Here is a 25,257-nt window from a genome sequence, read left to right on the forward strand (position 1 = left end):
TCTACCTAGGCTTTAGTAAAGCCTTTAACAGCATTTCCCACAGTATCCTGGCTGCTCATGGCTTGGGTAGGTGTACTCTTCACTGGGTAAAACACTGTTTGGATGGCTGAGCCCAAAGAGCTTTGGTGAACGGAATTAAATCCAGCTTGTGGCCAGTCACAAGTGGTGTTACCCGGGGCTCAGTATTGAGGCCAGTTTTGGTTTATGTCTTTATCAATGATCTGGATGAGAGGATCAAGTGCACCTTCGGCAAGTTTGCAGACAACACCAATTTGGCTGGGAGTGTTGATCCGCTGGGGTGTAGGAAGGTTCTGCTGAGGAATATGGACAGGCTGGATCAATGGGTCTATCCTAATGGTATGAGGTTCAACAAGGTAAAGTGCTGAGTCCACAGCAACCCCAGGCTGTTTTCCTTGCTGGAAAGCTGCTTGGCAGAAAAGGACCTGGTGGTGCTGATTGACAGAGCTGAACATGAACCAGCTTGTGCCCAGGCAGCCAAGAAGGCCAGTGGCATCCTGGCCTGTATCAGGCCTGTGTGTCCAGTAGGGCCAGGGCAGTGATTGTCCCCCTGTATTTGGTACTGGTGAGGCTGCACTTTGGATTCTGTGTTCAGTTCTGGGCCCCTACTACAAGAGAGACATTGAGGTGGTGAAGCAGATTCAGAAAAGGGCAACGAAGCTGGTGAAGGGTCTGGATAGCAGGTCCTATGAGGAGCAGCTGAGGGAACTGAGGTTGTTTAATCTGGAGAAAATGAGGCTCAGGGGGGACCTTATTGCTCTTTACAACTACCTGAAAGGAGGTTGTAGTGAGGTGGAGGTTGATTTCTTCTCCCAGGTATCAATTTACGGAAGAGGAAATGGCCTAAGGGTGCTCCATGGGAGGTTTAGATTGGGTGTTAGGAAAAATTTCTTCACCAAAAAGGTTGTCAAGCACTGGAACAGGCTGCCCAGGGAAATGGTGGAGTCAGCATCTCAGGAGGTATTTAAAGGATGTGTAGATGTGGTACTTAGGGACACGGTTTAGAGGTGAACTTGGAAATGCTAGATTAAGGGTTGGATTTGATGGTCTTACAGGTCTTTTCCAAATGAACTTGGAAAGGCTAGGTTAAGGGTTGGATTTGATGGTCTTATAGGTCTTTTCCAACCTAAATGATTCTATGATTCTATTTTAGTTTTCCTACTTGATGTCAAAATATACATATGGAAAGTCAGGTAGACAGAGTTAGTCAGCCCTAAATGCTGTAATTCAGCCATGGGCCAAGGCACTTGACATGAAATAGCACACACCAAACTTGGCAATACATTGTGCTGCATGTCTAAAACACACCCAGTTCCTCTTTACCTGTAGTTACAGGTACAATCACTGCAAACCCAAAGTGAAGTATGCCAGTATTACCTAGTTTAAGCCTTTCCCTTGCAATTTCCCACTTGCTGGCATCATAAGGCAGACGTTCACATTGTTCATCTAGTGGAACTTCGTCAGGATCCATTATGATTGACAGATAATGGTTGGTCTTCATTTCGGAGGAATAAGGCTAGAAAATACAGAATATTGCAAAGTGAAAAAGAGGATAAGGGTATCTGTCAGCATCTTCTGGACAGTTAATTCTCTCCATGGGGCTGTGTGTTTCATAGTTCAATAGAGGGCTTAGTTAAGCTCCTTCGGCTTTCTTATATATTGCGAGACTTTTTATGTAGAAGAAACTCCTTCCTCTAGATTTCCTCCTATGTGGCATATCAGTTTCTTCAATGAAATGCATGTGGATCTGTATCAACATATGGTGTTATGATACAGGCCTTCTGCACAGTCAAGAGAAATATTTTCAGCAAATGTCTAAACATTGGTGATAAAAATAACTTTCCTTCAGGATTGTGCAAAATGAGAAGTGGCCATATGCAACACATGGGACTCAACTGCCTGTGTTTATTTTTTCCACAAATCCGGCAAAGATAGGTCATAGGTGGTTACAAGTTGTGCAAGACCAGTTGTCAGGATACCAAGCATTATACATTTCAGAAACTATTTACAAATATCCAGGATTTTTTATTTCATTGGTGAAAGTGTTCAAGGCCAGGTTGCATGGGGCTCTGACAAACATGGTCTAGAGGAAGGTGTCCCTGCCTGTGGCAGGGGGTTTGGAAATACATGATCATCAAGGTCCCTTCCAACCCAAACCATTCTATGATTCTGTAATTCTATGAAATTATTTGAGTGTAAAGAAATTCATGAAAACCCAAGCTCAAACACATAATTTCAAATTAATATGCCAGAAGTTCAGTTTCTACTGAGCAAATGGATAATTCACTTCATATGAGAAATGTAAGGAAAAATGAATCTAGTAGCAAAGTTTTCAGCAGTCCATGCATTTTGAAACATTCAAACCCTTCAAAGGATTGCATTCATGTATAGATAAGGCCCTTAGTGACATGGTTTAGTGGTGGATTTGGTAGTCCTTCTATAAAGGTTGGGATTGGTGATCTTACAGGTCTTTTCCAACCTAGATGATTCTGATTCTATGATTCTAATCCACTGGAATATTCTTGACACAGGAGTACTTATATTTCTATAGAAAACGTCTGATGTTTGCTCTAATTGCCTGGCTATTAGTTGGAATAATGGAAAATCTGTTGAACTAAGCCTCTTTGTGTTGCTTTTACTAAACTCTGGAAACAGCACATGGGCACAGACAAAACCGCACAGATATACCAACATATTGTTTTCTTGTTGCCTCCTGTTACTTTCAACTTTCCTTCTCTACAGCTTGGAAATATATCCCTAATACATGTGTTTCAGACATTACTTTGAGAAGGATATTACTAGCTGTGTATGTTTTGGTTACAGACACAACTAGACTAAAACGGCAGTAACTAACGGCTCCTGTTTTAGTTGCCATTCACCATCCCAAATAACCAGAAAGTTTGTTGAAAGTCTGGTGGATTGCACTGATGCTTGGGGAAAAGTCACTTGGCATAAATCCTGGCTTCAAAACACCCCCTGACCCTGGACAGCACATGGATAAGTGGGATATGGATAGAAACAAAGGCACATTTGGTGCTCCAAGAAGAGCATTTCTCGATAGAGATGTGTACCAGACAGTTTCTACCAGTCACTTGAGAAAACCTTTTAAGTGAATCCATCCCAGAAAAAGCAATAGGGGAGTGGGAAGGTGCTGAGAGCTTCCTACAGTTCTTTCTTGAGGTGCACTGAATACCAAATCATTTGTCCCTGTATGTGTAAAAGACAGGCTCTAAGAAAATTCTCTCAGAAGCACACAGGTATCTTTTTTTTCATTGTGGTAATGTAATTTAGAGCTAATTCCAGACATAAATCCGTGAGAGTAAGGGTTGGTAACATAAACATGGAGAAGACCATAAGCAGAGGCCAACATTAGCTGGAGAGACTCATCTGGAAAGAAGTCTTTGCATGTCATCAAGTCCCTTTTTCTACAGCAACAATGATTATTTTAATAATCTTTTAACAATCTAACAAGCAAATGTCAAGTTTTGATGTCATAACAAATTTAAAAAATATCTGCAACCCATTGCTACATTTGAAACCTACATTTTCCAAGGGTTTGCAGTCATGTTTTGTATTGTTTCATCATTACTGGTGCACAGCCAGAACTTGCTTTGTAATTTCTCTTATAGTTACAAACTTTCTTCATATCTTCAGTTGACCTCTACTTCTCTTTCTCTCCGAACTCCCATGCATTTCTCCTTATGGAAATCTGTGGCAATAGGAAGGCAGGCAGAGGAGCTGCTGCCGTACCGCCCTTGTTTGGAGGTCGGGTCCTCCTTTCCCATAGTCAAGAGAAGTTTTCAGTGTAAAAGCTAAGATACGGATAGGCCTTAGTGCAGGTTGGGATAAAGTGGTCTGGCAGGCTGCAGTCAGCCTTTAGAAATCAGCAGGGAGCTCGGCCAGCTGGAACACATTCAGCTGTGGTGGCTGTGAGCTGATGCCTGTGGCACTGCACTGTGGTACCTCTCATGCTGGGTGAAGGAGGGCAGCTGGGCTCAGCTCTGGTGTGGGAGGGGGGGCAGGGGGCCGTGCAGCCATTCCTTATGTCCTGCAGTGCACCCCATCTCCCCAGCACTGCCTTCCCTCAAATCCATCTGCTCTGGAAAATTCTATGAGATCTTTCTGCATTACTGAGGTTCTGAATTTTCTGCTTATGAGAGCTTCTGTGCTTTAACCTGCACACACCAGCAGAGCAATGCAGACATGGTGCTGTGAGCAAAAAGGGGCTTTAAACTATCACCGTCAGCTTTGGACAAGAAGGAGGAGCAGCTGCAGAAGCACTTAACATTATCATTCTGATATAGGGTCATATCCCTAGAAGCTGCACCACCAAAACTACTTCAGCAAAATATCACTTTGGAAGTGATGTAATTATATCAGACACTGTGTGCATACCAGACCTCGTTGTGCTCTGTGAAGATCTGTCATTCCCACTCACTCAAGATCTTCAAAGACATTAAGATGCCAAACCCCCACATCTTTTCAGGGAATGGGGATGCCTTTGGTGGGAGTCAGGCACCCAAATGCTTGTGAGACTCAGAGCCTTGCGCCCACCCAGGCTCCGCTTCCTGGCTTACTCATACTCAGCCTTGTGAGTTACAGTTCCCTGAGCACCCATCAGCAGCCTGGTGATTGTACTGGGAACAAGGCTCGAATCAGACTATTCTTTTCATTAGGCTCAGCAATCCCAGTGTCCTGGGAAGGATTTTCTAACATGAGCAAAGGGCTGGTAAGGAGAGGCAGGCACCACTGGGAGATCCTTGTCTATTCTTACCCTCTTCAGCTTGCGAATGAAGAGGGTCAACAGGAGCCAAAAGAGCGTTGCAGCCACACAGGTACAGGTCAGGGTTATTAGCTCCAGGTTTGACCTCTCCGATGTGCCTGGGAAAATCAAGCGGCAAACATTTTAGAAAATGACCTGCACAGCAAGGGCACTTTATGTTTCTTTGCCATTAAAATAAAATACCAGGAAGGACCAGCTTCTTTTCAATGGGGTATTAATCTCTGTTTGGACTGGCTCGCAGACCCTGGGAAAAAACATGGTCTCCCCAGCAAAGCTGTTGCACTGAATACAGAAAAATGGCATTTGATCCAACTGTAATGTTTTCCATAAAAAGTCAGCTCTTGTCTCAGGTGCAGGAGGTGAAGTATCCAGGCTGAGGATGGCCACTCAGATAACAATTTCGTTTAGAGCAGTAAATTCAGCTGCAGGGTATTTTTAGACAGACTGTGTGAGCATGTGTGTGGGCCTCTGTATGCAGTTTCAAGCCTCTCGCCACCCACAACTGCAAAACCCATCTGGCCAAGCCCACAGTCAACAGAGGAGCAGAGGTCTTGAAAACGCTCACTCCCTGGCAGCCTTGGGAGGGGATGGGGATGTGCAGAGGGAACAGCTCTGATGGTCCTTCCTGGGGGGAATGCCGTGGTGTGAGAGCTGCTGCTAACATGTAGGAGAAGCTCCAGGGAAGGCTTGTGCTGATGTAGGCATCAGTGAAGCCAGGTGTGACCCAGGACATGCTGCAGTGCTGCTGCTTGGGGTTTGGTGCTCAGGATGTTCGGTGGCTTTCCTCAGGCACTCTGCCTGCTGCATCCCAGCTCAGTGAGGATTCAGTGCTGATGGCTGAGCACTGAAACCCACACCTCTGCACCAGAAGCCCTCACTAGAAACCTTGATGGGGGAGAGCACACTGCCAGGATCTCGGAAGGAACATGGAACCCTCTCCTTCTGCAGCAGCACCTCCCAGAACCCAGCTGGCGGGGAGCAGGGAGAGCTCTCCAAACCAGGGAACAGAATGAGCACAGAAAATGGAAAACAAAAACAACAACTGAAAACAGAGCAGCAGAAAACATGAACATTAGAAACCCAGGGAGTATTAGAGCCCACTGACAGATCATAACAAAAAAAAGTAAAAATGAAATTAATTTCAGACTGCTGTTTAGGGACTCATAAAATGGTTTCAGAACAGTCAGCTTTGCAAATCCTGTGATCGTGTCAAAATACCACACTTCCCACAATATGTTTTCCATCTGATTGGTAAAATATGTAAAAATAAAACCCTTCATGCTCTGCCTTTTATTCTGATACACCCTCCACAGACAGAAAATGAGAGGACAAGAAGGAGTAACTTAGAACATGATTTCACAGTAGTTTTGTCAACAGCACTTGCAGCAGTTTCAGACCCCAGGCAGCTCAGTGCTACTTCTGACACATGAAAAAGGGATGATTGATGCCTCATTGGTGGGTTTACCGCATAATCCAGAGGGATGTGCTGCCTGGCTTCAAGCAAGGTTACAGAGCTTTGTTCAGAGGTTGAATTGCTTCCTGTAGTTGCAGCTTAACTAGCACAATATCTTTTCTCTCTAAAGGTGATAATCAGATTTGCATTCATGCCCTATATCTAAGATTCCTCTGTCATGTACATTCTGGAGCTCTGAGAATTAGGCTCACTTAAGAAAAATATAACTGCAACTACAAATGGAGACATAAAGAATCTATTTCTTCAAAATACCAAGAGTGTTAATTTTTCACTAGCATTTTTTAAACGGCTTGATTTAGGTATGGGATATAGTGATGGCAGAAATGATACAGACTAATTCAGCTTGCCTACCCTCTGGCATCAGCCTTTCCTTTTACATATGGATGCCCTGCTCTTGCTTCTGAGCAGCACCCGTGCAGATGGTGAGTAATAGTTTCTGACATTTATTCACCAAAACCTAGAGGGGCTGAAGGTTCATTTGTTGCTGCTGTTCCGTATGGCAGGACTCAGAACACCCTTGAGGCACAGTACAGTTAGTCCTGGGGTGGAAGACAGCAACTCTTTAACCAGTACCCTATGCTACTGAGGAGTTAGTGAAAGAAGCAAACACACTGTCTTTGAAATGTCCAAGCTAAATTAGGCAACCCTAAAGCATTTCTTCAATCTGGGTTTGGGCTTGGTTATCAAACACCAGATTTGATATGTTTCCCACAGCCTCCTCTTAGAGAAACTGATGCATTATGACCAAGACAAGTGGTCCATGCAGCGGGTGGGTAACTGGCTGATCAGCCGTGCCCAGAGGATGGTGGTAAATAGCTCCTTTTCCAACTGATGACCTGTCACTTGTGAGGTCCTCCAAGGATCAGTGTTGGGCCCAACACTGTTTAGTATCTTCATGAGTGATCTGGAAGATGGGATCAAGTGTACCCTGATGAAGTTTGCTGATGATACCAAACTGAGAGGGGAAGTGGACACTTTGGAAGGGAGAGCCATGCTGCAGGATGACCTGGGGAGGGTGAAAGAGTGGGCCAACAGAAACATTACAAAATCCAACAAGAACAAGTACAAGGTCTTGCACCTGGGAAAACACAATCTAAGAGTACAGCACAGGCTGCAATCTACCCAGCTGGAGAGCAGCTCTGTGGAAAGGGACCTGGGGGTCCTGGTGGACGTCAAGCCCAATGTGAGTGAACAGCGTGCTGCTGTGGCAAAGAAAGTCAACAGCATGCTGGGTTGCATTAACAAAGGCATCTCCAGCAGAGATAAAGATATAATTATCCCATTCTACTCATTGCTTGTCTGGCCACACCTGGAATACTGTGTTCAGTTTTGGTCCCTGCTATACAGAAAACGTATGAACAGGCTGGGGAGGGTCCAGATTGGGGCCACAAAGATGATTGAAGGACTGCGATATGAGGAAAGGCTGAGAGAACTGGGTTTGTTCAGCCTTGAGAAAAGAAGGCTCAGGGGAGACCTTATTTCCATGTTCCAGCATTTAACATGTGGCTACAAAGAAGATGAAGACTCCCTTTTTACAAGGAGTCACATGGAAAAGATGAGGGATAGTGGGTATGAGTTCTTCCTGGGGAAATTCCTATTGGACACAAGTGGAAAAAATTCCACAGTGAGAAAATCAGCCATTGGAATAATTCCCCCAGGAAAGTGGTGGATTCTCCAATGTTGGACGCTTTAAATATTCAGCCGGACAAGGTGCTGGGACATGCTGTCTAGACTGTTTTTACGAAGAAAGGTTGGAGCAGATAATCCCTGAGGTCCCTTCCAACCTGGTGTTCTATGATTCCATGATTCTGTGATTCTCTGACTCCTAGTCTTGCTAAAAGCCTAGCTGAGTGCCTCTCAGCTGGGTTTGGAAAGTTTTGATTTGAGGCAGAACAGTCAGGGACACTGAGAAGAGGTCAGGATTAACAGAGTTTGGAGAAGATGTACACAGCTGTAAATCTCTTTCTATGCCAAATAGCCCAAGATTTCTGGCTCTGCCTTACACCCTTCCCAGACTTCTACCCACCAGCTACCTCATCACACACAGACTTTAGCCCATGTACAATTCTGTCCTATCTGCCTGACTTGCTGCAGCAAGTGGCAGCCCCCTTCCTGTCCCAGAGTCCCTCCAAAATCACAGAATCACAGAATCCCAAGGGTTGGAAGGGACCTCGAAAGATCATCCAGTCCAACCCCCCTGCAAGAGCAGGGTAACCTAGAGTACATCACACAGGAACTTGTCCAGGTAGGCCTTGAATATCTCCAACGTAGAAGACTCCACAACCCCCCTAGGCAACCTGTTCCAGTGCTCTGTCACTCTTACAGTAAAGAAGTTCTTCCTGATGTTAACGTGGAACTTCCTATGCTCCAGTTTACACCCATTGCCCCTTGTCCTATCACTGGATATCACTGAAAAAAGCCTAGCTCCATCATCCTGACACCCACCCTTTACATATTTGTAAACACTGATGAGGTCACCCCTCAGTCTCCTCTTCTCCAAGCTAAAGAGACCCAGCTCCCTCAGCCTCTCCTCATAAGGGAGGTCTTCCACTCCCTTAATCATCTTTGTGGCTCTGTGCTGGACTCTTTCAAGCAATTCCCTGTCCTTCTTGAACTGAGGGGCCCAGAACTGGATGCAATATTCCAGATGCGGCCTCACCAAGGCAGAGTAGAGGAGGAGGAGAACCTCTCTTGCCCTACTAACCACACCATTTCTAATGCACCCTAGGATGCCATTTGCCTTCTTGGCCACAAGGGCACATTGCTGGCTCATGGTCAACCTCCTATCCACCAGGACCCCCAGGTCCCTTTCCCCTTCATTACTTTCCAGCAGGTCAACCCCCAACCTGTACTGGTACATGGGGTTGTTCTTCCTCAGATGCAAGACTACACTTGCCCTTGTTGAATTTCATCAAGTCCTCCCACTTCATCCTGTGTCTCTGCAGTGCTGCAGAGAGGCAAGGAGGGAGCAAGTGAAGAGGTGCCACTAGCAGCAGCTTCTCTCTCAGCAGTAACAGGAGCCACCAGGACCAAGCAGCTATGTGGGGATGAGAACCTAGACTATTGTGTTGACCCCTCCACATATGAGATCAAGGCTTGGGCTGGCATGGGCTCTGTCATGAGGATTTAAGCTCTAAACATCAAAGTGCAGCTCAGTTGTCAAGGGAAAAAGCAATGCCTGTGACAGCAACTCTGCTGCACACAAAGCATCCCTCATCTGTACACCAATGTGATTTATCCTGCTTAATCCATGTGATCCCATGGTCACGGCAGTGCAGCTCTGGGGTGGGTGCTCAGAGATGCTGAGGAATTTCATGTCAAATCATCTACTCAGAGAGCAGAGCTGAAGAAGAGCTGCCAAAGAAAGCCTGTGTTCCCTCCATGCCCAGCAGCTTGTGTACCATGGCCTTTAGGGACACGCTTCCCTCCATCTGCTGGGTGCTCTGGCAGTCATTTGCTATTCTGGTTCCATCTTTGCAGGTTTGCTGCCTCTTCAGTTCCTCAGCCAAAATCAAGCAGACAGCTTGCTCTGACATGTCCACAAACGCATCCCCTGTTCTTCCCAGACAGCCCAGCAAGCACGGCTTCCAAACCAAACATGGGCTGTGATTATTTAAAGATGGCCCTTTGATTCCACCTTCCATTCATCCATCTCGGATACAAAAATAACACATTGTTTTATCTGTGAGTATAAGAACGTTTTTTTCAGAGGAAATAAAGAGAGCAGACAGTTTCCTTCCTGACTTATTCACAAACTACTCTTCCAATCTGCTAAACATGGCCATCAACAGGAGGTGTTGCTCCACTCCCTTTGATCTGCAGCCCCATGCTCCGAGAGCCCCTGGGATGGAGGGAAGGTTTTGTGCTCATGGTGGCAGGGTCTATACTTCTCAGAAAGACAAGCAAGTGGCAAAGCCTAGAGAGAGTATTCGTTTAAACCCTGACCTTTTCCAGGCTCAGGGATGGGGTAAGAAGCTACTGTTCCCTGGGAGAGGGACAGACCCTAGAGGTCAAAGTAGGAATGAGCGAAAAAAACTGCAGCAATGTCCCTTCATATAATAGGAAAAGAAAGGGTGGAAAGGCATTTTCCTTGGTCATAGTAGATAAGACAAACTCTCTCTCTTGTTTTCATCCAGTATCAAAGCTATTAATTTAAATATGGTAGTCTTCATCTTTTGTTTATGTAAGAGCACCCATAGGAGTCGCACAAGAACATTGCCAGTGGTTCCTCAGAACGTGTAGCCAGAGAAGAAGCCCTCCTGGCTGCTTTCTTTCCTGTCCTCTGAATCACAGACAAGGAGATACGACTTCTTAGAAGTCATCTGACAGAATGCTTGTGGTTGTAATAAATAGCCGAGCTACAATGATGTTAAAAATCAATACAATAATGGATTACATTGCCTGGGAATATCAATTAGTAGGATTCATTGGACAATAACCACTTAACACAAGTTATTCTTTTAGCTATTACAGCAGCCATAAAAACCTTAGCATTGGGAGACAGGTGTTTTTAACTCCTAGATAACATAATTTAGGCCAGTCCACATGTACCTGTACTTATCCCAGATCTTTTAAAGTAAAACTATCATTGTATCATCAGCAATCACCATTAACTGAGACACACTCATGGCAGGAAATCAATACTGATTTACTAGCTGTAATTGCCTTTTGCTGTAGGGTGGTTTCCAGATACTCAGTAGTATTCTGATACATTTAGCAGTTGTATGAGAATATCCAAAAAGACATAATCCCTCCTGACAGGCTGAGAGTAGTCAAATTTTCTTCTAAAAAAAGAAACTAAATGCATTTACAACTATTTACCTAACAGATGAGATCAGTAAGATATGGTTATGTCAAATTCAGTTCATATATGGTACTGACTTATATGGAATATGTCAACCTACTTTCTTATGTCACAACATATGAACCAAAAAGGTTCATGAAACTGAATTCCATGAAACTCAAAAGTCAATGAATAAACATTATTTCTATGCAATGTTAAATTTCTTGACAGAAGTCACTGCCACAAGCCTGAGTCAAGCTTGGCAGGAGACAGAGCAATGCGGACATTTAAATAAATAGCAAAATAATTCAAGTAATGCTTGCAGAAATAATTAGATCATGCCTACTTTTTTACAACAAGTACCTTTGAAAAATGCATGTGTAGTGATTGCTAGGCTAAAATCTAGTCCAATTTGGCAGTTTGCTTTACATTGAAAATAAACAGATGAAAATATCCCAGCTCTAATTTCTATGGAATTAAACTGAAATGGGAAAATGAGTGGGTAGGAGAGTGTTCCTTATTGTGGTTTTTGTTTGTTTTGACAATACTAAATTTACATTTGTCTTCTAGCCTGACCTGATCTTTGTTGGGTTGAAGCAATTCTTCTTTTTAGGTCAGTGTAAACATGCTCTGAGTTAGCATTTCCTGCTAGGCTTCCTTTCCAACCTGGTATGCTTCCTTTGCTAGGACTTCCTTCAAATTGCTGCCTTCAGAGATCACCACATGAGCCCCAAGTCATACCCCCACGCTTCCAGCCTGAGTAAGAACATCACCTTGGCAAGCTTGCTCTTCCCATTTAAAGCTGTGCTTTACCTTGTACAGTGACATATGCTGCACTCTCCACGGAACCTTTTAAGTTGGTGGCTACACACTGGTAAAGTCCTTCATCCTCCTCTTTTACTCTTTCAATAAACAGCATTCGGCTTCCGGGCCCTAAAATTATTCCTGTGAAATGAAATATTTTGCAATGAGAGGGAGCCAGGATATAAACAAAAACAGGCCCTTGTGTAATAATATCTGCTTTAAGTTCTTCTGAAAAGAAATCTGAGCTGCAGACTGCACAGCACAATGTTATCTGCAGGAAAGCCAAATATACTTGGATGTTCTGGGAATCTTTTGGAAATCAGTGTTTACAAAGCACTTGTGTTAGTGAAAAAGCTCAGCCTAAAGGAATGATCTGGAAACACTTGGTACTGGGTATACTGATTAACACTGTGTCTATACTGTCATCCAGGTGAGCTCTTCAACATGTCTCCAGCTTTTGGAAAATGGGTGGTCTGATTACTACACTTGCAGGTGTAGGTCTGCCCCAGAAGCAGCTTAAGCTTCCAAGACCCGGCTCCACGCATCCACACTGACTCTATAGGCAGAAGGTTCACTCCAAATCTCACTTGCCCATGTGGCATGGAACAACAAGCCCCTTTACAGAAGGACCCCAGGTAGCAAGAGAAATCCCGTGAGTGTGCCCTAAAACACAAGATTTACCTGAAGCTTCCAGCATCTTGTTTATTCCAGCTAGGCCAACTCAGAAGCCAGCCTGGGCAGTACTCCAGCAAGTGAGGAAGAGGCAGGGAGCAGATTTGGCGTCAGGACTGTCTCTAAGGCACCGCATAGCCAGGAAATATGAAGTCAAGTACACACTTGTGAGTTTGCCTCCATCAGAACTGCCATCCCATCAAAATGTATTCCCATCATCTGTTTCAGGCACCTAAATAAAGTGCTCTGACCTGCCTTCTAAAGACATCTTTCTGGCTCCTAAGTTTATGTGGTGCATCACACCCAAGTTAAAGACATAACATCCATTTTAGAGGGGAGCGTTAATAATGCACATTACAATAATGTGGTCACTGTAAAGCTTTATGGAATCTGGCTCTAGATTTAGTGGCTGGGATGCAAGTCTGCACAGGCTTACAACTCACTTGGAGAAATACTTAGATTTTTTCCCAGTTGCCTTTATTCACTTTATGATTTCCAATAATGCAGGACAGAACCGTAAACACAAACTTTCTAAAACGTTGCTGTTGAAAGACTACACTTAGGATATGAGTACCTATAGACCAAAGCTCCTTGAACATTTTTGCTGAGCCTGCAACACTAGTTTACTGTGTGACACTAGTTTACTGTGTGTTTCTGATCTGAATGTGGATGAATTCACATGAGAAAGGTTTTGCCTTTCCCCCATCATTTATTTACACCTGCAATTGTCAAGGAACACTTCCATGCCTGTGGTATCAGCAATGCTGGATAAATAGCCTTAGCTGATTTTTGAAGCTACATTCCAGACACAACAGTAAACAAATCCCTGAGTTTTCCTGTAGCTGCAGCATGCCACCTGGGAAGTTGTTCCTTTCTACTGTGTAAGACCTGTATTACTCTGCTACCAACAGGCAAATTTTGGTTTTGGATTTAGTCTGGTGAATCAAGAACAGACTTTCCATACCCAGCCACAGACACCCCTGGTACCCCTACGCACATTACACAAGCTTGGTTTTCTCCTGTCTAGCTGTACACTGGCCAAGACACCTGATCCTTAGGCTCCCTCTATAGTAAATTGAGAGAAGTATGTTTCTCTGGAGATGATTCTTCTAAGATGCAAATTGAGAGCTATAATTTTTACACTGACTCCATAGAAACCTGTTGTGTCTACACCTAAAGGCTGGCTGAGGTTTTGGGTTGAGATGGAATAAGTGAGAACACCCGTGCTGCTGCCTGCCCTCCTGTAATTGCCTGGGCAATTCTCCTTCCTCACATCTAGGTACCAGTGCCAATGACTCTGCAAACAGCTACCTAAAGCAGATGGGTAAATAAGAAGGCTGCAAAAGGTAGGTGAGTACACAGAGCTCTCACCTGATTCTTGCTGTATTTCCTCATGGTTTTTAAACCAGGATATCTGGGGCTCGGGGATGCCATGAACCTGGCACTCCAATATGGCAGAGTTACTGGTATTCACTGTCTGATCCGTAAGGTGCCGCAGCAGGGCTGGTGCCTCTTGAGCTACAAGACAAAACAACACCTCCGTTTTACATTCTTGTAACTGTGGGGTTTTAATTATCTTCCCTAGCAGCATTTTACTGATGTCAGAGATTGCTATGACTGTTCTACCAAGTTCATTGTTCACAGATTTTATTTACCATTTCAGTTTGCTAAAGTGTTTGGTGTGTGCAGAGTACTCTCATTACTCATCAACAGCAAGTTATGATGAGCAAGTTATGAAGACCCGATGATGACATTATTTCATAGATTTCCATTTTTCCAATACCAACCATATTTGTTTATCAAAAGCAATGAGTTTCTAGGAGAGCTCAGAGCTTTGCATCATCAAGAGAAACAAACTGTGACACTAGTTTTTAACAATTAGCAGGACACCCTTGTCGCAGAGCATCTCTGTGACACTGACAGCACCATGCGACTTTGTACACCATGATACCCGTGAATGTGACTTTTATCATTTGCTTACTTTAAAGAGTACAGTTACAAATCATATTCAGTAAACTCATATCATCTAAACCCAGACATCATAAGCACAGAAGTATTGTGTTACATGTCCCAGAGTCTTCATAAATTCTTCCACTTCTACATTTCACATATTTGGCTGAACATAACAAGGCTTGGCCGAACCACACCACAGCCCATGTGCCAAAACTGCTTTGGTGAAAAATGTGCCCATGTCCTCTGGCATCCCACAGGCACTGGAAACCCTGACGGCACAGCCCAAAGCTGAGTGCTAGCAGGCCACACAGCATACCAACACCACTCCTGTTTTGCTTTGATTTACTGACATTCATATGACCACAATACAATACAGCACATTTCCATGACAGTCAGTGACAATGAGTATTGAAAGCATATTTCATGTCTTCTGTTTCTTCTCAAGGGCCTCCCAGAAGGGCATTTCAAAAACACTCTATAAACATCATGTGTTATTCCTATATGAATCAAAACAGCCAGTCTTTCTCAGTCATTTAAAACTTTTACCACTCCTTCCACCATTTTGTACAGAGCCAAAGGCTGTCCTGACAAAGATCAAGATATTTGCAATATTTATGCATGTTACATGGCAAGGTCTTTCTGTCACATTTGCAACTCTCACAATCTCCTCTTTGGCATTTTGGTTCCTTTAAAGCAGTGATGGCGAATCCGGGATGGTCCCAGCAATCTCACAGATGCAGATGCTCTGCAGAGTTCCCCACATTCCCCAGTCTTGCAAGAAGTGATCATTTGCAATCTTTCCCTTCAAGGACACTTCCAGAATCAGCCATTATTAACATAGTAAGATTACACAAATGATGAAATAAAACAAAGCAGAAACCAACTCTTTGCAAATATTCTCCTGAAGACTGCAATAGATACAGATAAGCCAAGTTCAAGCACTGTAACAGCTGAATTTCTGACATTATGTCTTTGGAAGATCTATCTACCTTTTCAGAAAAACTGACTGTCAGATATTTCCATCATCACAATGATTCTGTTACCAGATGTAAATAAAAACCCTCCAGAAAATTTAAGCACCTATGTATGTTCCACAGCTTATGCAGTGTGTATGAACCCCATAGTATTAAAAGTACTTTTAAAGTAGGCTTTGTTATGTTTTCACCCCTTGAAATGAACTCCAACATAGTCAGGACTGTGCTGTGACCAGTTTGGGCTTTTCTGAGCTGCAGGTCTGTAATTTCCACATGCAAGGCTATATTTTTGTTGTTTACAGTGTAGTAGACAATTTATTCTCTCTTCCTGAAGAGTAATGCTCATGAGAGAGGCTGTAAAGTAAATTTTTCACAATACCTATGCAATGACACAGTCAACAATGCTTGCCTTGCAGCCAAGAAGACTTCCCTCTTCTCATTGATACCCCACCTGATTTTTGCAAAGTTCCATTTTTCACAACACTGTCTATGAACAGCTACCATCTGATACATGTCCACATACGCATGCTGAGAAGAGCTCACATTTAGCAGTAGTCCCTTATGGACACCCCAGCCCAGACATCCAAAATGAAGGCAGACAAGATGACAGAACAAAGGCAAATCACACATTCTGTGAGTTATTTGTGATTATTTTTAATTTGTTTATAGCCATACACTAAAGATGGGTTTTCATATTAAGAAAAAACTTTTTTTGATTAAAACTTAAGTCACCATTCACATACTTTCAACAATTTTTCTGCTGCACTCAGCTGTTTTTTCAAGGACTTGGTCAACTTGAGGATTATTTTCTTCTGCAAACCACTCATTTCTCCCATTCATTTTTGCAATGAAGCCAAAGGGGGGCAGTTTGCAACACCCCTCTCTGCTCCCTCAAACCGAGGGGCTGCCCTGGCCACCAGCAAGAGCATCTCAGCACCCAGGGCAGCCCTGGGTTCATTGTCAGCCCTGATGCCTGCCCACAAATGCTGCCTTGCCAGGCCAAACTCTGCTCTCAGTTACCCTGAGGAGCTTCATTGTAGGCAAGAGTTTGGCCAAGGGGAGCAACAGGGAGGTCACAGAGTGAAAACATTACAATTTTTTCACTTTGGAGTTTACTTTTGCATTCCATCCATTTTTGCCCTTTGTTATGATTATGTTGTCTGTTCACTTATTTTTATTGATCAGTACAAAAATATAAATACAAGCTTTAAATTTAACACTTTTTTAAAAAAGATAATTCACACCTTTCTCCCTAAATAATATATTACACAACAAAAAGCAGAGAAACTCCGCAAACCGATGAGATTCTCCAGTCATTTGAGGACATCAAAATTGACATCGTTAGTTTTTACCTGGCCACCAAATACTGCTTTCCTCAAACGTTTCCAGTGAGGTTTCTCTGTGCCTCCCAACATGGGCAGCCACATTGGGTGTTACAACATCCTTGCACAGCATGGCCCTTCAAGCACAGTCAAGACCAGGCTGTCAGGACATCCACCCAGCAGTGGTATACATCATCACAATTCACAACAATTTCACAGAGGAACAGTCTAATAGCCACATCTCTTTTTCTTTTTTTCTGAACCAAACTCATATTGCCTGGGAACTGGCTGCTGCAAGTCACCGTGCTCCGGCTCCCGAGACCATGGAAAATTCATAATGTCCTGTCATCACCGCCCACCTTGCCATCAAATGTCTTCTCACAAAAGAGCCTTGTAAAAAAGGGGATTCTGTATTGTAACCCTTCTGAAGACTTGCAAATGCCAAAGAGTGCACTTGCTCCATTTCTAAGCAGTCACCAATGATTTCTCTTGCTTTTTAGGCATATTTTAGGAAAAAAAAGGAGAGCCAGATCACTTTGCAAGAACATTGTTTCTGGAAGCCATCACACTAATAATGAACAAAAGAGCTACTGTATGCAAGCAGGCTATAGGTGACATTTCAAGATATAAATGATTATTCTTTTCTTTACTCTGACAACTTCCAGGTTATCAATTGTTTTCTAAGCATTTTAGGCTCCATGAAACTGGCACTATGGGGAAATGCTATTGTTTACCCTTTCACACTTGACAAAAGCAATTCCCACGTGAAAGACAAGTTTAGCCGTGGGACACAGTCTCGATACCTAAAGGAGGAAATAGTCTGGTGAGTTCCCAAGCGCAAGAAACTGTCATGTTGTCACCCTCTATTTTAGAAGCACAGCCACTTTGTTCCTTTGCTGTAGCTATTTTGGTCACTACGGTCTGTTTTGTTATGGCTTATGCAAATGCTATATAAATGATCAATCATAAGTGTAACCAAAAATAATAAAAGCTATGTATTGTAAAAAAATAAAGTTATCAGATCTATTAAAAATAGTAACTTCTTCCTTATACAGCATTTATAATACACAGAAACACCTCACAGCAAAATCATCATGAAGGAAATAAAAAGGGGGAAAGCTCATGAGGAAGTCTTCGATTGCCCTTAATTCTCCTTCAACACTCTGTCTGGTTCTTAATTCCCATAATAAATCCAATTGCCATTTGCATACCAAAAGCAATGAATATTTTTAATGGCTTCAATTTCGAATTTGTATTTTTCAAAACATATTAAACAACTCACTGTGCTGGCTGCAACCTTGTCAGTCGTGTTAGTGTAATATTCCTCATTTAATAAAATAATTACAACATTACAAATTCCTGAACCTTCAGGTCAGGAACAATACTCACACTTTTATCAGTAGCTTTTTACATTAGTGCAGAACTGACTTTAAAAATTGACCAACACAGCAACTGGAAGTCTACCTGGATTTATTTGGAGAAACACAGTTCACGTCTGCCAGTTTTAAAATCATCATTATTATAAATGATATGATAGGTCTGTGCATTATATCAACATTTTTATTTCTTCCCTGCATACTTCTTTTAGAAGATACTTTTTAAGATTAATGTACTTTAGTGTAGAAAATAATTTCAAATAAATAAGCATTAGAACTTGCTCAGCAGGTAATATTTATAAGTCCATCAAGATCAGATTAAAATAAAAAATATATAGTCCAGTCAATCTCAAACTGAATTGTGCTCATTCCGCACGTTCAAGTTAACTTATTAAATGTCCATTGTTGACTGAAAACAGCAGTTTTTAAAGTTAATCAGTTTATTCAGCTTTGACACTTTTGATGAGGCCGATATCAAAGTGGAAGAAAAGATTGATCCAGAGTTTTCCTTATTGCTCAGTAGGAGACAGCAAGAGAAAAAATAACAACATGCAAAATGTAGCACAGGGGATCTTCCAAACCCCAGCTTCCACGTGCCTTGTCAAAGCAGAAAACACCCGTCTGAACTCAACTGGAAGCTCATGTGTTATGATTTTTTTTGCTATTCTTCCTACATCCAACCCATGGGGGAATGTGCACCACCTCATGGCCTGGAAGGTAGCAACAGTAATTAAAAATCAAGATGATATGAGACACCTGTTACTGTTTAATGAGTCCTTTAATGTTTTACATTGCTTTGTGTTGTACAATCATTCCTTGTGCTTTTATATTTGAGGATCCGAGAGTAAACAGCCTTTTTGTTGCAGTGCTCACCTCTGATTGTAACGTCTTTCTTTTGAAGCACTTCTTTCCCAGTGTATATGTTCCTTGCTCGGCAGGCATAGGTGCCAGAGTGTGCCAGGGAAACATTCTTGATGGTCAGAGTGAGAGTGACAGAGTACTCCTTTTTGAGAGACCTTTTTGCTTTTGTTTGATTGTTGACTGTCCTTGGTAAAATCCAAGCAATGTCTTTGTACAGGAATTTGTTGGCCGAACAGGACAATACCAAATTCTCTCCTTCAATGGGCATTTTTTCCAAATTAATATGGAATCCACTGGGTATATCTGTCAAAAATCAAGAACACTTTTTAGTTTATATGAAATGAATGAGCCAAAATTAACACGGCGTATATTTTCCCATTTATCAGGAAGCCTTTGTACTAATCAATGTTGTTGCCTTCCTGCTGAAGTCTCTAATCTTTCCTTTCATATGTTAGGCTCCAGCTATTCTTATAATATGTCTTAGAGCTGTAAGACACTTGAGCTCAGACATCAGTGTAAACTGGAGTCACTCTTGGAAGTAATGAGTTTGTGTGTTATGCCAAGTTAAGACAGGCTGAGGCAAGGTACCAAAAGAGAATTATTTAAAGACAAAACAGTGGGACTATGAAAAAGGAGGAAAATTTTGACCTCAGCTCCAGCTTGCATGAGAGAAAATGAATCTCAAGAGGACAGTAGAAAAATACTGCAGCTCATCATGTTTGGTTATACTGTTTTCTTATTATTCCTAATTATTCAGACAAATTATGTCTTATTTCTTACAAATGCTTCAAATCCTGAGAAATTACTGGATCTCTGATTACAAGCCTGAGAGTTCCTTTGGAACAGAAATATTTACCCTTCATGCATTTAAAGAGTGCCAGCCACTCAAGAGGAAAGCAGAAACATTACCCTCTGGCCTCAGTGGCTGGCTGTGTGTGGACAGCATTCGGATGAAGATCACTCTATTCAGGCTGCTCGGCACTCAACATAGGTGAACAATATTTCCACCTGAGAGAAATCAATGATCATGCCACTAACTACACAACTTAAGTTTTCACAAGCATTTTCCATAGCCAATAGTTCAGGAAGGAGTTATTTAGCCAACAATATAAAGCCATACTTGAAAAAGTCACGTTTGCAGTTAGCTGTAATGTTACTGCAGCTTCCTCCACCAGGGGAGCAGTGCAGACCCGTGGCAGTGAGGACTGGCTCCTGGCCGCCTCCACCTGGGGCTTATCCCTCCAGCGAGGGAGTTACACCATTGACCTCAGTGAAAGCAGAAGCAAGTTCCTGAGAGAAAGCACTTCCAAGTTTTACTCCTAGAGTGCAACCTCTCTGGGTTTATTTGTAGCCAATATTCTGATAAAGTCATTTCCTTCTCAGTCAAGTGACATCTACTTTGGCCATTTTCAATTGTTCTTTCACTGCTAATTGCTACGGCACTTGGCTCTGAAGTTGACTCAAAATCATAAGAATGGGTTTGTCTTTCATAAGGGAGAATTATGCCTTCTTTTCTTGCCTCTTAGAGCATGAGCAGCTCAACACCGTCTTTCATTCAGTTCCATACTCACCAATGTTGCTTTGGGTTTAATGTCACATAAGAGTGACGCGTAAGAATAGATCTCCAGTGATTAGTATCTCACATCTTCTTTCAGTAATCTCTTTCATTGACTGACCAATCCATCAGATAGCTTCTGCCTGAATCCCCACAATACAAACTGAGCTGCCTTGCCTCCCCAATGGGGCCATGAAAGTGACCTGCTCACTGCTGCTTTCCAAACAAAGTTCTGCTTGTTGAAAGTCTGGCATCAGTTGCTGCCCTTATTATCCTCTTTTCCACAGTTAGCCTTGAGTGTTAAGCACAGGGTAGAGGAGCTCCTGAAAGTCCTGGGTTGGAATTTTCTCTGACTGTAGATACCTTCCAGGGAGAGACATGATTTCTGTTGGTAAAACTCATTGAGCCCTTGCAGTAGGATTGAAGCGCGTGCCTATCATCAGCTGTAGTTCAGGGGTCCAAAGATCAACCTAGTGAAGGCACTTACACTAACAGATTGGATATTGAAACCTGTGTATTGACTTGTTCCTCTTACGTTTCATTGGGATCCCCGTTTTTCCTCTCTCCAGGAAAAAAAAAAATAAATTTAATAACCTATCTATGAGTGACAATCATCAACATTGTTTTTGATATGTAAGGGTGCATGGTATCAGATTTTGATCTCAGTTAAGAACACTGGAAATGCTATCAAGATGAAACCTTTCCTTACACAGGCTACAGCGTATTTAGCCTAAGCCATCAAAATGTAGACATCTACATAGTTGATTTGTGTATGGGCAAAAGTTTACAGACTATGGAGTGACAGAGACTCCAAAGGGCAATGCAACCCATTGCCTTAAGATGAGTCAAATCACAGAGATCCAGATCCCTCACACGTAATTGTGAAGAGATCCTACATGACCAGCTTAGGCTTAGATACCTATCTCTAAGGTTTAAGTTAGATGAAGTGAATCCAACTCATTATTTGGTCAAAAAACATGGAATTCAGACACAAAAAATTATCAGAGGTCTAAAGTTTTGATCACAGCAAAGTATTGGATGAAACAAATTGGTTCATCTTACAGTACATCTCAAATTTTTCTGCTATCTGTTGGGAAAGCCAGAGTATGGGTCTGAAATACTGCTAATTTTTTACTTTCACAGATGCCAGTGCTCAATAAAAGCTAGGAATAGCCAAGCAAAACTCCTAAGATGAAGATAAAGATCCCCTGGGGCTGAGGCAAATGAACTATTTTTAACGTAAAAGGATAGTGTGCCAAGAGAATAATATAGTTGCAACTACTTCCATGTTGTCAGGTCTGGAGCTCTTCCTAGATGTGTCTTATGTGAAGACAGACTATTTTCTGAATAAATCCAGGGACAAAAGTGAAATGCATAGGGTTCCAAGGGGATCATTTGTTTAAAGGCTACGATCTCTCTAATATATGACACCTCTCACCAATTGTTACAGGATCAGGCCAGCTAAATAATGTGGCTGGGAATAAAGTAAAAGGGTTTTATTTACTTTAGCGATTTGAAGCTTCCTGTGGAAATAGCTCCCAGGTTTCCTGATGGAAGATTTTGTTTATCTTTGCCAAGCACCATCAGGAATCTCAAAATAAAATGCGCTTAGTGACATTGGGAAACCAGGGAGATAAGGCAGAGCTGTTCCTGTTTCACCCTCTGTAATTGCAAACACACCCATAGGCCTGCTGTGTGCCAGCAAAACAGCCCAAAATGTAGGGAAAGGGGCAGGTTGGAGGAAAGGGGGCTACCACAGTTAAATTTGGCATAGAGGTGTTGTTCCAGAGACTGTTTCTGTTTCAGCAAGCAGGAGATCTTTCAGAAATCATCTTTCTTCATCACTTTTATATAAGGCTCACAGCTGCTTTTGTACTCTGAACAAAGGTTTCTTTTCAGAAATAAGTCGGTGTGACAATACCTCAAAAATGCCCTTCATCTGACAGAGGCCATAGGAAAGGAAAGCTACTCCATAACCCATGGACTTGATGTCCTACACCCTCAGGCAGAGTGTATAAAATTATACCACTCTCCAACCACACAGAAACACATTTACAAGTTTCACTTCAAGCCCAGAAATAATGAAATTTACAATAACTTCAGAAAGGACTTGTTCTTACTGGGTCCTCTTTGCTATACCTTCTTGCATGTCTATTCTTCCTTGAAGGGGTTGAACATGCCACCACCAAAACAGGACTTCTGGGATAACCTCTGCTTTCCTATCATCTTCCTAATGGTTTCTTCTTACAGAAAAGAGACTCCTTACATCACTACAGCTGCATGTGTATTTTCTCATCCCCAGGACAAGGCCTGTAGGATATTAACTCCAAGGAAAGAGATTATTCCATGTCATGCAACTGAAGCGCTCAGCTCCAGGAACAAAATGGACAAACACATTTCACCACCCTACATAGAAGGTTTGCCACCAGTTAATATATTATAAATTTCCAAGCCATAATAAAGCTGCCACTCCTCTTTCTGAACACCAGCCAATAAAAGAGTCTTTAAAGGAAAGTCATAACATTCAGTATGTTCTCATGCAAGGTCTAGTATCAAGAAGAAGGGTTTCCTTCTATCCCTGGTCAAGATCTAAGAATTGGAGATCCATGCAGGGAAACTAACTCCTTCATGTCACTGCACTGAAATATCTGAAACAAAACTTTGAAAGGGAGATTTGGATACAGTGAATGAGGCCTATCAAAATACAGCTTCATTTGGTTTCAGGATCTTCCCAGCAGCATTTTGGAGACTGATGAGTAAGAGCTAGAAAAGGCCAAATTTGTCATCTTGCACATTAAAAGGGCAACAGCCTCAGTAAGTGACTCGCAGTGACTGCTCAAAGTTACATATGAAGTCCTCACATAAAGATGAGAATACAGCACCGTTGGAATGTTAATTTATGGAGAATTATACATTGTTGTTTAGTTTTCTGTCCAAACAGACACAGTGTAAGGATAGGGAGGAAAGAAAAATTGATTTGAGAGCACTGCCAGCAGTCATATTCAAGGTGTCAAATATTCTTGTCACATCCATTAATAGAACATGCAGATATTCTTCTCATTTCTGTATTTTAACAGACAACCTGCCCAGGTGTCACTTATCTATTTATACTTCTCTTTATTACCAAATTTCTGTATTTACAGATAATTGGCACTTTCTAATTGTGGAAGTGTGTTATGATACGAAACTTCAACAGCTGTGGACACCCATGAGCAAGGTCGGCAGGGAAGAAACTGTACCAGCAGCACACAGTGGGCACCACAAGAAGAAATGATTAGTGCTTATAGTGGGTGGCTCTGTTAAGGGGCACTAAGGTGCCCAACTGCTGCCTGACGGGGAGGCACATGAGGTGTGCTGCCTTTGGAACCTAAGGTCCAAGATATTAGAGGGTGCTGCCAAGAGCACAGACTACCATCCACTGCTACTTTTTCATGTGGGCATGAATGACACCACAAGCTGGAACCTGGGCAGAATCAAGGAATACTGCAAAGCTCTGTGGGCACAAGCAAAAAATATTGGTGCCCGAGTTATCTTTTTCCTGTTTACCAGTGAGCGGAAAGGGTGCAGCCAGAATTAGATGTGCAATGTAAATCAACTCTGGCTTTGTGGCCGCTGTTGTCATAAGGATTTTGGCTTTTATGACACCAGGACGTCCTTTAGTGACTATAGTCTGTTAGGGAAGGATGGGATCCACCTGTCTAGAAGAAGCAAGGGAATCTTTGGCAGCAGCCTGTCCAGCTTCATGAAGTAGGCTTTAAACTGAAGAACTCAGGAAGTAGGGTCCCAAGTGGCAATGGTCATGCCATGAAGGCTAGTACTAAGACAAAGGTTTTAGATTATAAAAGACCAAACTTCAACTCGCTCAGAGCTCAGTTGTGAAAGATGTTGTGGGAAGCTTCCATGGAGGATAAAGGAGCTAGAGAGTGCTGGGAGTTTTTAAAGAATGCTCTCCTGAAGGCACAAAACCAGTCTAAAGGTAAGGGAAGCAGATGAAGCAAGAGACACCCCTTGGCTTAATTGCGAGATTCTGAGTCGTGTACCAGAGATGGAAAAGCAGACAAATACCAGTTGAGAACTAAAAAGGCGTTGCCAGGCTGTGCAGAGATGCAGTTAGAAAAGCAAAAGCTCAGCTTGAATGGAAATTGGTCAGAGATGTCAAAAACTACAAGAAAGGGTTCTTCAGGTAGGGAAAAAAAAGCAGAAACAGAAGGAAAATACTGGCCCACTGTTAAATAGGAGAGCTGAATTAGTCACCAGCAATACTGAAAAGGCAGAGGTTCTCAACACTTTCTGTCTTTACCAGCACTGTTGGGTCATGGGGACAGAACTCCAGGTTGATGCAAACAAAGACCCACCGTCACTGAAGGAAGAGTTGGTATATAAAGAGTAACATTCTAACCAGTGGGAACATTCAGCCACTGGAATAATTTCTCCAGGAATGGTGGATTTCCCAACATTGTACAGTAAGTTACAGTTGGACAGGGTGCTGGGCCATCTTGTCTAGACTGTGCTTTTGGCAAGAAAGGTTGGAGCAGATGATCTCTGAGGTCCATTCCAACCTGGTGTTCTATGATTCTATTACAGCTGGTCAGAATATTTCAAAAATACAAATTTTGGTCCACAAAATCCAGAGGGAGGGAGGACATTTTTCAAAAAAGTTTTCTTCCTTTGTTAAGCAGATC

At 42.5% G+C, this 25,257-nt stretch overlaps 1 protein-coding gene across 2 annotated transcripts in view; it reads right to left on the minus strand.

Moving 5' to 3' along the window:
• FLT1 (fms related receptor tyrosine kinase 1) overlaps nucleotides 1–25,257 on the minus strand; it is a 111,893-nt gene that overhangs the window by 25,768 nt on the left and 60,868 nt on the right. For both annotated transcript variants that reach the window (XM_005149776.3, XM_031049524.2), the window contains exons 13-17: nucleotides 19,033–19,323; nucleotides 13,906–14,052; nucleotides 11,872–12,003; nucleotides 4,793–4,899; nucleotides 1,396–1,534 (exon numbers count right to left, since the gene is read on the minus strand). In XM_005149776.3, coding sequence (XP_005149833.2) covers nucleotides 1,396–1,534; nucleotides 4,793–4,899; nucleotides 11,872–12,003; nucleotides 13,906–14,052; nucleotides 19,033–19,323 — 816 coding nt within the window. The remainder of the gene's footprint in view (nucleotides 1–1,395; nucleotides 1,535–4,792; nucleotides 4,900–11,871; nucleotides 12,004–13,905; nucleotides 14,053–19,032; nucleotides 19,324–25,257) is intronic.

Source organism: Melopsittacus undulatus, chromosome 2 (assembly GCF_012275295.1).
Source record: "Melopsittacus undulatus isolate bMelUnd1 chromosome 2, bMelUnd1.mat.Z, whole genome shotgun sequence".
Classification (NCBI taxonomy): domain Eukaryota; kingdom Metazoa; phylum Chordata; class Aves; order Psittaciformes; family Psittaculidae; genus Melopsittacus; species Melopsittacus undulatus.